Here is a 17233-nt window from a genome sequence, read left to right on the forward strand (position 1 = left end):
GACAGAGATGGATGGTTCTGGCTGACTTGGACTGGACTAATGACTTAGCAAGCCTAGCGGGAATGTGACACTCTCCTACCGTGGCCTGACTCCTCCCCATCTGGACTGGTCACAGAGTCCTTTCCTCCAAAGTCTGAGCTGCACTCTGAGCGCACATCCTCTATCTTGTTGGGGATGTCTTCTGAGGTTGCACTGATACCTGCAGGGTAAAAAAAAAACACACACACACAAACAGCAGTGGTTACGCTTAGGACAAAAGCAACTCAGTGGCACAAACGTCTACTGGGAAATGTGTCAGCGGTCAAAAGAAAGACAAAAAAAAAGGATTTTTTTTGTGCACTATTTATGCTTCATCTCCCAGAAGGGGGCCAACTTTAAATTGGTTGAGTAAGCTCCCATGGGTTATGGCAGAGGTAAGAATGATACTTTAGTTGGAGACATTGTGCATTAGATGGATAATGTGGGACAAATCCATGTATCCTCATCACATCAAAGCAGTGCTGTCGATAGGTACTGTATTCTGTGTTCCTTCATGTGCTTTTGAAGTGTTATTTTTTAGCATTGTACAGCTGTTTTCAAGTTTTGATAGCTCAATATGACTCCAAAGAAAGCAAATGGACAAGCAATGTGTGATTTGAATCAAAGGACATATCCACAGCGTTGTCCACACTGCCTCCTCCCACTACTTTGCTCTTTCGCTGCACGTAGAGAAGATTTACCGTCAAGGTACAGTGGATTTTAATTTTAATTTCTAATCCTTTTAGCGACCTGGCTGTTAAAGCTTAGTAGTTTTGTGATTTTAAATTGTGAGTGCACCACAGTGCTAGTAACAGTAAGTGTGCGTGTTGGCAGTGATGCTATAAATGAGGACTGTTCAGATAGTTGTTTGTTTTGATTAATCAATTAATAAAAAGAAAGTTGACCCATCACTCCCTAGTTATGTTTGTTTGATAAACATTACTGTATAGCAGTGTTTTTCAACCTTTTTTGAGCCAAGGCATATTTTTTGCGTTGAAAAAATCCGGAGGCACACCACCAGCAGAAATCACTAAAAAACGAAACTCAGTTGACAATAAAAAGTTGTTGTCGCAATTGTTGGATATGACTTTAAACCATAACCAAGCATGCATGAGCTCTTGTCTCAAAGTAGGTGTACTGTCACCACCTGTCACATCACGCTCTGACTTATTTTGACTTTTTTGCTGTTTTCCTGTGTATAGTGTTTTAGTTCTTGTCTTGTGCTCCCATTTTGGTGGCTTTTTCTCTTTTTTTTGGTATTTTCCTGTAGCAGTTTCATGTCTTCCTTTGAGCGATATTTCACGCATCTACTTTGTTTTAGCAATCAAGAATGATTCACTTGTTTTTTATCCTTCTTTATGGGGACATTGTTGATCGTCATGTCATGTACCGATGTACTTTGTGGACGCCGTCTTTGCTCCACAGTAAGTCTTTGCTGTCGTCCAGCATTCTGTTTTTGTTTACTTTGTAGCCAGTTCAGTTTTACTTTCGTTCTGCATAGCCTTCCCTAAGCTGCAATGCCTTTTCTTAGGGGCACTCACCTTTTGTTTATTTTTTGTTTAAGCATTAGACACCTTTTTACCTGCACGCTGCCTCCCGCTGTTTACGACATCTACAAAGCAATTAGCTACCTGCTTCCACCTACTGATATGGAAGAGTATTACACGGTTACTCTTCCAAGCTCTAGACAGCACCAAGACTCAACAACAACACATAATTTGCAGACTATAATTACTGGTTTGCAAAAAATATTTTTAACCCAAATAGGTGAATTTAGATAATCTCCCACGGAACACCAGACTGTATCTCACGGCACTCCAGTGTGCCGCGGCATAGTGGTTGAAAAACACTGCTGTATAGTACCTTATATTGTGTTCAACTTCAAAGTGTACAAACTTTTACTAAAATATGGACTTGCCGAGGCTGGAACCCATTTATCATACTTACATTGTTTCTTATGGATACATTTTTTTTAATATACAAACTTTTCTATTCATGTAACCTGTTCAAGAAACAATTAGGTTTGTAATAAAATGTTCTATTGTAATAGAAACACTTTTCATTATCACCTAAAAAAAAATTATACATTTTTAAATTGATACTTCTGACAGTATCAATGAAAACAATGTAAGCGGAAGATTTTGGCTCCAACTCTTTGTATATCTTTGGATTGTACTGTAGGGGTCCCTACCTGTCTTTTTAGACTAGACGCAACAATGTATTTATGTGCAAGGGGAGGAACAGAGGTGAAATTTATACCCGAGACAACACTGAGGCCTGGGGTGCTGGGTCTCGAGCTGACCTCACGGACTTCCGTATCATCTGAGGTGCTGCCAACCCCTGAACAGCTCTCTAGCTCCTGCAGTCGTTCCTCCTGTTTCACGTCTGGAGCTTCTGCAAAAGAAATATAAATGGTATGAAGAGTTTAAAAGACAGATTTTTTAAAATAAATTTAAAACCAACTTTTCTTATTTGTGTGTGGTCAAGTCCCGCTTGAACTACGCTATAATCATAGGGGTGGCTTCAATGGCCATTTTGTCACTCCACCGCTTCCCTCTTGACGGCCATTGCCGAGTGCACACATATGCATGGAATCAAAGGATACATTACCACGAATGATAACAGCCAAACAAAACCATAAAGCTAGTGAGGCCAGTTCTTTGGCTGCCCAATGGAGCCGTTGGGTAGAACCCAGAGGTTCCATATGAACAGCAGTACTCATTTGCATGCTCGTTAGTAATAATGTGCTAGTGAAGTGCTCTGCAGAGTGTAGTTTTCTGCTTCCAAACCATGAAACAAGCACACTACTTGAAGAAAGCCTCTGATCGCGCTATTACTGAGCAGAACAGGATCAGCAAACGAAACTCAAAGCAATCAAGATACTCATGCATGTCATCTCCAGCACATATTGGAATAGTGTATTACAATTAATACAACATAAACCACATATTTCCAAAGATACAATTAAAATTGTTTTACAAAGAACTGAAGCTACAAAATAAGTTGATATTTAATTAATAAAAAGAATAAAAGATAACATTTAACACTTGGACATACCTTGTTTAGCAGCAAACGTTTAGTTATGCTAAATAGCATGAGTGATACAATAAACACTCCATAGCGTGATGAAATGCAATTTTTACTATTGCACACCAAATCTACAATAATAAATACAAAGTGATATACTTGTAACACTATTATCTTTGTAAAAGGCAGATTTTTTTATACAACTTTGATTGCGCTGGTAAAACTAACTGTGAAAGGTGAGCATTTCAGATGAATATAAAATCCCATCAGTCTCAAAACAATGCAAAATGGAACGGAAAAAAAGAAGGATTGATGCCACGTAAACTGACTGAGGACAGATGCTGTCCTTGCGCTTCCTTCCCCACAGGTGCAAACACACCTGGAGGTCCCTCTAAGGAAACCCTGAGCTGCCTTTTACTGGCACACAAGGATCTGGTCTGAAAGACAGGCAAGTGCATACAAATATGATGACAGATGCGCACACACACTTTGGGTATGGAACGCATAGTGCCCGCACACCTGGTGGCCCAACCCCCACTAAAAGGCTGTAAAACCATGAATATGCATGCAGACGCACGCATGGAAACACATATTAATGACTGTTGTGGGAGTGAAGCGCAGGCATCACAACACCGGAGACAACAAACGGTCAAAAGGCGACAGCAGGATGAACCTGGTACCCCACCTGAATCACTCGGCAGGACCTCCACACTCCAAGCCTCGCTTGTGGTCTCGGAGATTGTGGAACCGTAGGGGTCCAACAGCACGGAGCCTGAGCCTGGGAGACACAGCAGGCTGCCGAGCATGTTTTCTGCAGCTGCCCCTGAGAAAAAAGAGAAAAGATATAACCTCCTTCTGTACTAAGTCACCTCCATTGTCAAAGACATCGTATACTTGTTTTGTTTTAAAGACTGTTTTTTAAAACCTTCTTTAGGGATGGCCGATAGGGTCTCAAATTTATACTGTGACCTATAATGCAGCCTCTTGCAATAACGAAATATATCACTATAGATGATTTGGCATACATATAATATACAGTGTAATAATAATAATAATAATGACAATTATTTCAAAATAGGTTACAAGGGCTCCTAAATTTAGCTGCTGACATATGCGGTAACATATTGCAAAATTTCCAGTTGCAATGTTCATACTTCTCATATTTAGGATCATTAAATTGTAACATTTTTGATCACAACTGTAATCTGACAAAACATAGGATGGCAGTGTAACAAGATCATTTAATATTTAAATATTTTCCTTATTCTCTTTTATAACATACAAACTTTACAACAAAGTCAATCCAGCCATTTTCTACGCGGGGGGCGTACCTGCTGCACTCGGACGGAGGGTAGAGTACACCCTGGACAAGTTGCATCCTCATCGCAGGGCCAACACAGACAGACAACATTCATACTCAAATTCACATTCACACACTTGGGCCAATTTAGCATTGCCAATCAATAGTGCAAAATAACTAAACAAAAGCAAACAATACAATTGGCTCTTATTTGTTGAGTTTGTAAACAATAAGACAAAAAAGATACATAGTGATTATAAAAAATACTGTTTTGTTCTAATCACTGTAGTATCGACCACATACTGACACTATACTTTGTATCGTTACTGTTTATATTATTATCGATCTACCCACTCCTGTTTACATTTAAGAGCTCTGTCTTATCTCGGTTAGCTGTGCTTTGTGGTATTCTCTTACGGTGTGTAGTGTAGCATGTTTACCTATTCCTTGCACTCTAGTGCACCAGTGATAATGGTATTTGTAAGAAACACCGTTTATTTGCCGCCATGGAGGCAAGAACTACTTGCTGCTAAGGGACATTATTCGCTATCTTGCTAGGGAGGACGCTACATTGGGTTGAGGACGCCTTCTTTCGTTTGTTGCTTTCAAATTTGCAGGCAACATCGAAATATGTACCTATGAGTTTACAAGTAATTGGCTAAATATGAGCTAGAATGCGTTAAATTTTTGTTCAGAATCAGCAACTTTCGCGACAGCTGACGCAACTTTCTTCTGATTCATTTGGAGCATGGGCTGGGCGATATATCGATATATGCGATATATCGCGGGTTTGTCTCTGTGCGATATAGAAAATGACTGTATCATGATATTCTAGTATACGTTCTCACGCAGTTGCTTTTAGCTGCTGGCATTACACTACAGGCTCTCCTCGCTCTTTCCTGTGTCTCCTTCTCACAGACAGACAAGCGCGCCTTACACACGTCACATACTGTCACGTCATACGTCACATACGTATACGCCCCCGCGCAGCAAAGAGGTAGCAGCATGGGTAAGGTTAGCTGTGATGCTAGCGCAGCTGTGCGAGTGGTAATACAAGAGAGAGAAGGTGCGAATCTGGTAACAAATGAAGGAATAATTAATTCCCCCAAAAAACAGCAGGGGGTCCATCGTCTGGCGGTGGTTTGGCTTCATGTGGGAATATGTCGAACAGACAACCGTAATTTGTCAAGTGTGGGGCAAAAGCGTTGCTATAAAAAGTAGCATTACTGCTAATATGTAGCATCATTTGAAAAGTCACCTGCTAGAGAATGAAGAGTGCTTACTCCGCATGTCAACATCTCCGTACGGTGCCAAACGCCCACACCATCAAAATGCCGAGGCAAACATTTCCAGATAAACACCGTGTGAAAAAAATAGTGATTTTTTTAGTTGTGATTTCCTTTTCTGCATGAAAGTTTTAAAGTAGCATATATTAATGCAGTATAAAGAAGAATGTTTTAATGTAGACACATAGAATCATCATACTGCTGTGATTATATGCATCAAGTGTTCATTCAAGGCTAAGGCAAAATATCGAGATGTATATCGTGTATCGCGAGAGGCCTTAAAATATTGTGATATTAAAAAAAGGCCATATCGCCCAGCCCTAGTTGCACTACAGCCAAACTAGACAGTGTTTGGATAAATGCTCGGCTTTTTCACCCCACAGACACAGAACATCACTCGAAATGAATAGAAAGTGGACTCAGCCTCAGTTGGCCTGGACGCCGGGCTTCCGCATGATGATTAGATCATCTGTCTGAAGCTTAATCCCGTTTAAATTGACAGCAAAATTAAGGATTTTGCCATTTTAACCACTGCCAGAGCATTTTTTAAGTTTTATTTTGTTGTTCCCCATTAATATGGAGAATCTTACAATTCTGTAACTTGTCTTTAGAGCAAAGATAGGCAAAACACGGCCCGGGGGCCACATCTGGCCCGTTGATCTTTTTAATACTGCTTGCCAAATATTATAACAAAATCAGGCAAAGATCTGATTTGAGAATTGCCACAACAAAACTGACACAAGACTTTGACGCATTGGCAAAAAAAAGTGATCAACAACACTGCTCCCATGTGTTAACCCTGTAATACCATTTTTGTGTTTCTTTGAGGTTTGGAAAAGTCTACTTTTAGTTCCAACAGATATGATATGCTTTGAAATGCATCATGTGTTCGCCCAGTCCGTCTCTCAAATTTCAAAAGCCAATGTGGCCCATGAGCCAAAAGGTTTGCCTACCCCTGCTTTAGAAAGTAGCTGAAAACAAGCGTCCCCTACTTGAAAGACCTACCACTACTGGCATACAGCATGTTACAATGTATATTGGCAAGCTGGGGGAAACCCTGATGACAATAGTATTAAAGGCGCCATCGTCAGCAAAATGTATATATCATTTATATTGTATATTGTCAATATTGCACTCTTGTCTTCATTTTCATTTAAATTCTGTGAATAGAATACGCTTAGGAAACACTATCGGGAATTCTGATATTTTTAACCGGTAAACTTCCTACAAAGACAGAAGTAATATGACAGCTCATATATCATTTAAATGAGCAAGATTGGAGCACACAGCATATCCATCTGGCTTAATGCTGAGGAGTGAAATATATTTTGCATTTTTAGAATTTTGCTCAAGTATAATGATCAATTGAAGGAGAATATCAAGAACCCAAACACTTGACAATAAACCAAAGAGAAACTCAAGTTTAGGGGTAAATGGTATAAACTCAGACTTTCAAATATAACATGTTAACAATTAATTATGAAAAAACAACAAATTGATAGTTTTATCGAGAGATGTCACATTTAGGACATCCATTTCTTTCATACAGAAAAATATAGTTATTTCTTGGAGAAGTGTATGTTTTGGGTGCCACCTGAGTAGGGGTGAAGTTTACAGGAGTTAAATGCGATTAACTCAATTAAAAATGTTATGGATGGACCACACTAGTTTAGACATTACGGACGCTGCATTCACAGACAATTGGAAGTCACATACATATTTTATACTGCCACCCAAAAGTTAAAATAGACTAGCACCAAAAGTCAAAGGTTAATGGTAACACTTCACCTAGCCTGGCCTTCCTTGACTTTGAGCTGCTGATTACACCTCACATTACTCACAAACAAATTACTGCCCTCCCATGTTGCTATTAAGTCGCCTGCATAGTGTCCACCTCCACTTGAGAGAACACAGCTTAACAAGGCGGAAGAATGCAGAGGAGTGGCAAATGGCAGGCAGGTGCGTAGGAGTGGGCTCAAGATGCCCTGACATTGCTGCACCCGCAGGTCCATCACGCTTCCAATTAATGACACACACACACAAGTATGTTGGTGGGGGCAGGGCTCCCATCCTGTCGTCCACGTTTACAATCTTCAAGACTACTTGTCTTTCAGGTGGATGATAGAATGAGTAGCACAACAAGAAGTGAAACAATTAGAATTTCTGGCTCATTATCATGGTAATCTTATCAGTGGGATAATGAGGTATTAATGGATATTTAATGTGCAGCTCATAACCCAATCCCTTGGAGAAAACACATAAGGAAATCGCTGTAAATTCACTTAATGATGGAAAAGTCCCCCTACACCATATTCCGAAGAATGAAAAATGGCGGATGCAAATGAGAAGGAACCAAGGTCAATAAGACTGCAGGGACCGAATGAATGTCAAAGAGAGAGAGAGAGACGGACTGACGGAGAGAGCCAGAGGAAGAAGAGACAGAGAGATTGGTAACAGAAGCAATGAAGAAAGAAAATGGTGGTAATGCCAGACTGAAATAAATATTTTTAGGGAATAGTGCATGATACAAGTCAATATCTTCTCTTGAAATTGCAAATTGTTGGGAAAACCTTTTGATAATCAAACATAATAGTCTTAATTACCGATTAGAAAATAAATTAAGTATTATTGCATGGAAGTATTTTATAGAAATGCCCAACCAAATAAAAGTAGTTATAAATCGGTTGTAGAATTTCACTGTGGCAATAAACTGTTTAATGATGCACAGTATTTTTTTTGAAGAAGACTTCTTATGAAATCTGTTGTAGTGTTCCACTTTGGCAATAAACTGATTAATGATGCACAGTATTATTTTGAAGTTGACTTCATTAAATATTATTTTGTAGTATTCCACTTTGACAATAAACTGCCAAAGAATGCACATAATTTTTTTTAGAGGATTACATTTTATTTAACCAGCTGTCCGCCAAATGATTATTACGGTGTTCTATTATGTGGATTTATCATAACGGGTATCAACAAAATTACATACACTGACCTCAACTTTGAGACTACCTGCAAAATATAATGATAAATTAAAACATATTAGCTTTTACAAATAACAGTGTTCAGTTTTGACAGAAAGGTGTCTACTTATTGTCATGTTTATTTTTGAGGCTGAACTGTAAATAATCATACTATGTATTGTTTCTAATTTCCAACCCGTATATGTAAAATAATATTTGAAACAATTCACATTATGATGATGCTGATTGATGATTAATGATTAATGATTGATAGTCTGGCACAGATGTCCCCCTGATGGGATACAATAACACAGAATTGTCTAATGGTGCAATTTTACCAATGTGCCACAAGGTGATGACATTTCACTGAAATTACTTATCCAGCAGAGAATAAAGAATCCTCATGAAGCTAAAATCAAGGTAATACATGCAGAAACTACTTACAAGTACAAGAGCAAAGCCCTACCTGCCATTTCCTGCAGCCGATCTTCATCCATGTTGGGGTCAAAGTCACTCCCAAGCACGTCGGTGCTCCACGTCTCACTGACTGTCTCGGAAATGTCCCGATCCTCTGTCAAGCCCATCATGTCTCTGATCTCAAACTTGCGCAGTTTATCATCCAAGTTGTCCTGAGTGGTGGCTGAAGGCGAGAACCCATATTTTTTATACAACATTTTTAATTTACACAGTGTCAACATAACACTCCATCAACCCAAAAATATGCATTTTTAAAAGGATAGAACAACCTTTTATAAGAAAAAAATATTCTGATAAAAGTAGTAAAAAGATAGTAAAAAACTGACATAAATGGGGTCATATTATGCAGAACTCACTAATTTTGCCTGTTGGCACCGGTTTTGTGTATTTGTATCTATAAAACAATGTTGTCTTGTTCCAAACAAGCCGTTTGAGATTTGCCCCCAACTTGTGACGTTTACCAATAAATGGTAAAGATTTTCAGGAGACCTCTGTACGAGTCCACCATTGATATTTTCCCTAGCAGCAGTTGCAGTGCAACCCGATTACCTCAGATAACCTGTTATTGGTTGCATTACCCAGTCAATACACAAACTTCTAGCCTTATCTGAAAAAGTGCCAGGTAAACCTTTGTATTTCGTGACATTGTACTGTACCTACTCGGAGTATCGGATGTGAGAAAAAGACAAATTTGCAGCCAGACATGGAAGCACAGAGCCCTGCTTAAAAAAGTAAAGCAGCCTTGGACAGAAGGCAATATACAGAAGGATTTACCCCAAACTACTTTTAATCATAAGGACATTTCCTACAATTTAAGGCATACTATGAAACACTAAGTCCAATAACAGTGGATTGACAAACGTAATGATACATTTGTGATATAGCATTGTTTGCATTTAAATGGGATAAAGAGACTGTGCACAATTCAGTATATTCTATAACTGCATCCCTATTGTAAATAGGGATGCAGACGTAGCCTGTATACTCATTGCTTCCTGGAAAGAAAGGTGTTGAAAAAGAAAGCCAATAAACTAAACTTTGAGTTGCTGTAATCGCCTTGGTTGTAAAGTTAGTTATTTGCTTTTCATTGGGTGTGGGTCAAACTAACTTGTACATTTACGGTTGGATGCTAAAATCCTCCACTACCGCCATTTGTAATTAAAAAGTAGCGTATACTTCTAACATTTATGTCAGTACGGAAGTGTACCGTTAATACTACGACATAGCTTACAGGGCAGTGACACAGTCGGAGGCGGCGATGCATGGAAGGGTTAATTTGTATGTAATATGACGGCCTTTAAAAGCAGCCAGTTTTCTGAGACACTTAGAAAGCGTCTTGATGATGGTCTGAAAAAGCCTAACATTTCAGCAAAGCACCACCATTACATGATATGTAGGTGTACATTAAAATGATCATATGACCCTTTAATACCTTTCAACACAATGTTCTTCTTGCAAAATGAATAACACAAAAAAATAAAAAATATTAATAAAACATACCCTGTTCATGCTCCAAAAGCTGGAGAGCTTCCACACCGTTGCTCCCTGAAGGTCCAGCTCCCAGCTCAGAAACTGACTCACCCTCCAGGTCGAGAGACGACACGGAATTAGAACGATTAGATGGACCTGAAGAAAATATTCTAAATTTAAATCTGAGCTCTAGTTGGTTTGGTAAACCTGGAATCAATATATATTCAGACATATCAATCAATCAATCAAGTTTATTCACAATACCATAATACAAATTACAACAGTAGTGAATATCCATTTAAGGATGGTGGTAAGTGAAATATATTAATTTGAAGTAAGTATTATTTAGTAATTTCAACATTGACAAATACATTTTTACACCCACAGTCATTTCTATTTACCGTATGCTTTATAGTAAGTCTGGTGAAATTAAAAGGGAACAAAAAAAAAGTATTGTAGCGGTAGTATAGATCGGGCTGATGATCATGTCAGAGCTAACTTATTTTGGGTGTCTTATCTTTTTCAAAAGGCTTAAGACAGAACACTAACCCTCAGAAATCCCTTCCAGGTTGTCACTGCAGAGGGAGAAGCGCAGAGTTTTGTCTGGTTTACCATGCAGCTTATTGTCATCGGCATGGCTGTCGCCTTGGGACCCTTCAGCCATCTGCAAGTTTAAAACCTAGAGACATCAATAGAGTGGATAGTATCGTTAACAAAAAAAGGGCCGCCTAAGACACCATTGCCATTACAGGTAAATAATCTCACATACTCACATATGATGTTGCTAATTAAAACCACACAAACTTTGACAAGATGCAAGAAAATATATAGTCTGCGGTTTGTTTGTTTGTTTTAAAATACACACTGAACAAATTACATTATTGAAAACCACATGATTACAGTTGTACAATTCATCATGTCCGAAAAAGAGAGAGAAGCAGATGTTATTTCATCGTAAATCTTCTTCCCAAATTGACAATTATTGATAGTTTGTTCACTTCATGTGTCTAAGTTAAATAAAAATCCATACAATACAAATAAATATAAATCCATACAAATTAGGGATGCCCTGATCAGCATTGATGGCCTCCGATCGGCTCTGATTACTTTGACAATAGATTATGGAACTACAAATGTTTTTGAGCAAGTAAATAAAGTACTGTAAACACAATAATATGTTTATTAAGCTTATTGCATTACAGATAGAATTTGCATGTATTGCTGCAAATGAAAGTTTTCTGGGGCAAAATTAAGTGGATTGTGCACAATAACTAAACAAAAAAATAATATTGGCTCCTATTTAAATCTTTGAAGTTGTGTCATCAAAGTCTTCCTGTATCTAGAAACATATTTGAGTTTGTAAACAACAAAAAAAACTAAACAATTATTTTGCAATAACAACAACAAAAAGAAAAATCTATTTAATCACTTTAGTATTGACTATCTGATACTATAGTATCGAAAATATAGATAATTGGATCGATCACGTCTACTTTACATTGAAGCTCCAGCAGTTAGTAGGGTTGTTAACGGTAAACCGATGCAACATATTTGGTTCAAGAAGTGGCCGATTCGACTTCTTCAGTCATAGCCCCGTCAATTGATAAGATTCAGCTATTAATCGAGTGTAGACACAAACTGGGTATCGCGCCGAACTACAAAACAGTTGACTGTTTTTGTCTTTAAAACCAGGGTTGTCCGTGAAAAGAGTCACGCGCTTGTTACGTTACTTACGCAAGTGGAAATGAAAATATACGTATATAAATGGACCGGGTGTCATGCGAGACTAGCAACCATGTGAGTTTCTTTAAAACAACACGAGAGTCACGGCACGTTATGTTTTAGGAAACGGCGGACTAGAAGCCATATGTTTTATGCAGCGCTAATGTTATGGATAATTTAGCACTAAAACACATCAGGGGATATCACAAACACCTTTATTATGTGTGTCTAAGAGGAGCATCAACATTTGCATTTCAAAATATAGGAATTCTCCTGAAAATTGGTAGAAATATGGGATTTTTCTACATCAATCTAACTTGCAAGCTAATGTCTAACTAAGAATAACTAACACACTCTCCATTTATCACAGTTTTTTATACTAAATACTGATATCATATGTGTGTATATATTGCATCTGTTGATGTATTTCTGTTGTAGTTGGTTTAAATTTTTTTATAATTAATCGACTGATAATGATAAACGAAGGCCGATATCAATCGTCCAAGTCAAACTGCCAAATATCAGCGCCGATGATAGGCCCAGCCAATCCCTATTCTTTAGAATGCTAAAGACAGGTATACAATTTTTTTCAGCAAGGGCTGCATACAAAACAAATCAAAGAATAGGGGCCACCTAAACTAAACATCCAATGTAGGCCTGTATATGCAAAGTTATTAAAAAAAAACAAAAAAACATTGACATCTTAGCTTTAAGGCTAGTAAAAAGGACACCCCCTGGCTTTGGACACTACTGATCTGAGAGCATTTTTTCTTTAAAGAACTCTATCTCGTTATTATCTCTCTTCCACGTCCATCTGGCTATACTTTCATCGAGGCGAGAGAAGCCTTTTTTTTCACGTGTTATTCTGTTGTCAGACAATATCATGATGTTCCACAGTTCACAACAGTTGGCTCGTCTTGCCGGTGGTTATCAGCAATTGTAACTATTTTTTTCAGCAAGTCAATTCTTCAAGTCAGACAGTATTCAATCACATGGTGTTAGTGGAAAGTTCTATAACCATGGCGGAATTTCCCCTAGATGTAATTGATCGTGGCGCACCATCATGGCAAAATAAATGCAGCTACATCTTCAAAATAAGTTATTTGTACATTATTATTTTTTTTTTTTACATTAAAACAAATTTAACTATTATATTTTATGAATGTATATACTATATAGTCTATTATTTATGTACTATTGTCCATAATACGTTTGAAAAACATCTTAATTCTCATAAAAAAGCTCTTATATGCTTGCTTTATTGAAAAAAAACAAAAAAAACCTCATCTGTCAGGAGCGCTCCAGCAGGTTGCGCACTTAAACAGAGTTGACGCCCGGCAAAAGTGAGGTGAGAACATTGAAGAGCAAGGTATTTCAAGTTCGTTATTGCTTTTCTTGTTCAAGTCTGTGTAAACCACCCTAATTCTTTTGACATTACTACCGACAATGTCTAACGTTCTGCCGTGTGCGTCTTCGAACCTCCATTTGGATCTGTGTGGAGTTTGCATGTTGTCCCTGTGTGTGCGTGAGTTTTCTACAGGTACTCCAGTGTATTCCCACATTCCAAAAACATGTATATTAGGTTCATTGCAGACTGTAAATTGTCCGTAGGTATGAACGTGAGTGTGAGTCCTTGTCTATATGTGCCCTGCAATTGGCCATGCTAATTTGGGTTAGGTTGTCAATGGGCTAGTCCATTGTACGTTAGCAATAAGCTAGCAGCATTAGAGCACAGCCTTCATCCTGCATAACTGTACTAACTTTTTTCAGTTTATTCCAAACTATATTATTAAATGAATGTGGTTACTCCATGTATGTGCAATTCATGTGTATATAAAATGCAATTTCCTTAGTGTGCTTACTTTTTCAGTGACTTCATTGTGAAGAATATCAACAAAACAAGTTATTTTTTTCATCTCTAATTCAAAGGACTGTTTACATTTTTGGCAAACTAAATTCCAACATTCAGTGAGGGCAGAATATAGTGTAGCCTGTGTAACCTTTTACAATAAGCAGCAAGAATTTAAGTTGCATTGAACAAAGAGTGCACAGTCTACCAAGTTCAATTATTTGTGTCAAACATACTTGGCCAATAAAGCGGATTCTGATAATATAGGAAAAATATATATTATTAACAATTAATAACACATATTTGTCTTTAAATATACATAAAACATGTTTTACCTTTTTAAAGAAAATATATGCATCGTTACAAATGAAAATGATCATGACATCATGTATGATGATGTCATATTGACCACGCTCTCACCCCCACATATATAGTGGCATTCTCGGGGAAACCCTGCATGGTCATGGTCTGTGGTCATAAAAAGTGCCAAAATAGTTGAAAACTCTAAAAGCAATGCAGAGCTCAGTCTGTTCCCTTAATAGGGATTAAAACAAACAAAAGATGTGCCATTTAGGTCATAACATTATCAATTCAAGTGTATTACCTCATTTTCTGACATCATTCCAGGGACAGTCTGAGGTCCATTTCCAAGCGACATCACCAGTACCTCTTCTGGCATGAGCTCTTGCAACGACTCTTGGGAGCTAGCCTCTGCCTCCACCTCCTGGGCTATATTAATACGGCTGCGGCTCCGAGCAGCTGCTGATTGGTTGTTAGAAAGGAATGAGAAAATAACAGAGGGATTGAAAACTCTAAAACATTTCTTATGGCAAATGAATAGCTATATTAAGATTATCATCAAATGTGGATATAAAAGATACAGAAAAGAGTGAATCAGGACTGTTGAAATGTAATGCGCTTTGGTTTGGTCATTTAAAATGCATGAAATGGAAGTATCACGAATGAAACACTTAAAATTGTGTTATCTGTATTAGATCCGTTCAAATATTATGTACTCTAAATTAAAGTGTGCCTAAACATTTTTTACAACTATTTTGAAATAAAAACACATGCATGTTCTCTAATGATAAGGATGATAGTACTGCATGCACACTTTGACAATAAATACATGGTATCTTTTCTACCACTATGACTAAAAAACTATATCCAGTATAATGAGTTCCCTTGCCACTTCACGCCTCACTTACTGAGGTCTCAGTGCATCACGGATTGTGAATACCATTGAGTACATTCAAGTTTTTATGTTAAAATTACATAGGTTTCTGAGTGTATGAAGTCTTTAAAGTGCATCATCTTTGTAAATGTGTATTTTAAGAAAGTATATGCATATAATATTCATAAAAATGACAAACTTAATAACGTCCCTACTTCGTGGAAATTCATTTACTACAGTGAAGGGCCTGGAACGTAACCTGGGCCATAGAGGGAATACTGTACAGGTTCAACAGCCCACTATAATATACTGTAAGTTGCTTCTTTGTCTCATAATATTTCACACTATTTGTGAATATTGCTGAATTATAATGAAATACCTTTCATATGAATAACCAGGAGACAGGAATTGAGTATTAAAACAATCTTTCATAGAAACAAGGGGGAATAAAAGTAGACAATTTAAAGTGAATAAGATGTAGCAAGGACAGGCAAAATATCCTTGGCAGGTACTGCGATAATCTAATTTCCACTTTGAGGCAAAGTGACTACTAATGAGAGCGAAGGTTACCAATGATTGACAGATTGCTCCAAGCATCTGTCATATAAAACGTATCAAAATGAAATACTGTGGTAGATTTTTTTTCCCTGCAGTCTAAAGCTATCTTTCAAAATTATAACTGCACCAAGGACCGGGTTGTGAATTTTGAATGCACTCCTTGTGTGAGTTCCTGGTGATAATGAAACAACTATTTCATAATGAAACAAAGATTTGAACTTTAAGTAGGACAGCTTGTTGCTTATTGTGGAATTTCTGATGTGTCAATTATTTGTGAAATCATAAAATTCAGAATTCCGACAATTTTCTGGAAAAATAATTATCTGAAATCGAACAATACTTAGTACTTTTACGAGGGCTGTATTCAAATAGTTGAAGATTCGATTTTAGTAAAAGACTTGTGTGCAGACCAGTGGTTCTTAACCTTGTTGGAGGTACCGAACCCCACCAGTTTCATATGCGCATTCACCGAACCCTTCTTTAGTGAAAAATAAAATGTTTTCTTTTTTCAAATTCAAGACAAATTTATATGTTTTTGGTAACACTTTAGTATGGGAAACATATTCTAAGTAACAATTACTTAATTTAGAGTTATTTGGTTAGGGTTAGGGTTATAATAAGGCCATGCTGAATAAGGCATTAATAAGTACTTAATAATGACTAGTTAAGAGGCAATATGTTACTAATTTGCATGTTAATAAGCAACTAATTAATGGTGAATATGTTCCCCATAGGGGAACATATATTGGGTTATGACCGAAAGGACAAGATCACGGGTACAAGCGGCCGAAATGAGTTTCCTCCGCCGGGTGGCGGGGCTCTCCCTTAGAGATAGGGTGAGAAGCTCTGCCATCCGGGGGGAGCTCAAAGTAAAGCCGCTGCTCCTCCTCATCAAGAGGAGCCAGATGAGGTGGTTCTGGCAACTGGTCATTATGCCACCCGAACGCCTCCCTAGTGAGGTGTTTAGGGCACGTCCGACCGGTAGACCCAGGACACGTTGGGAAGACTATGTCTCCCGGCTGGCCTGGGAACGCCTCGGGGTCCCACAGGAAGAGCTGGACGAAGTGGCTGGGGAGAGGGAATTCTGGGCTTCCCTGCTTAGGCTGCTGCCCCCGCGACCCGACCTCGGATAAGCGGAAGAAGATGGATGGATGGTCCCCATACTAAAGTGTTACCATGTTTTTTTACTGGTGCATAAAATGAACCGTACATGAACATCACCTTGTTCAAACAAAACCAACACAGTGCATAAACTCACAACAAATTACACACCTGCAAACCAGTCAGCTGTTGCCGTATCCGTAATATGCCGATAGGGAGAAGTTTGTATTTACACGATGAGTCGGGTGTGTTTTGACCTCCGCCGAACCCCTGAGGCCGACTTAC

At 38.1% G+C, this 17233-nt stretch overlaps 1 protein-coding gene across 6 annotated transcripts in view; it reads right to left on the reverse strand.

Annotated features, from left to right (window-relative positions):
- The window catches only part of gapvd1 (GTPase activating protein and VPS9 domains 1), a 49004-nt gene that overhangs the window by 12131 nt on the left and 19640 nt on the right, over positions 1-17233 (reverse strand). For 5 of the 6 annotated variants that reach the window (XM_061986122.1, XM_061986121.1, XM_061986123.1 and 2 more), the window contains 7 exons: positions 14720-14874; positions 11094-11223; positions 10575-10700; positions 9064-9237; positions 3731-3868; positions 2278-2412; positions 80-199 (listed from right to left, as the gene is read on the reverse strand). In XM_061986122.1, coding sequence (XP_061842106.1) covers positions 80-199; positions 2278-2412; positions 3731-3868; positions 9064-9237; positions 10575-10700; positions 11094-11223; positions 14720-14874 — 978 coding nt within the window. Of the gene's footprint in view, positions 1-79; positions 200-2277; positions 2413-3730; positions 3869-9063; positions 9238-10574; positions 10701-11093; positions 11224-14719; positions 14878-17233 lie in introns of all 6 variants that reach the window. The other variant, XM_061986120.1, reaches the window with a different exon arrangement.

Source organism: Nerophis lumbriciformis, linkage group LG12, assembly GCF_033978685.3.
Source record: "Nerophis lumbriciformis linkage group LG12, RoL_Nlum_v2.1, whole genome shotgun sequence".
Classification (NCBI taxonomy): Eukaryota; Metazoa; Chordata; class Actinopteri; order Syngnathiformes; family Syngnathidae; genus Nerophis; species Nerophis lumbriciformis.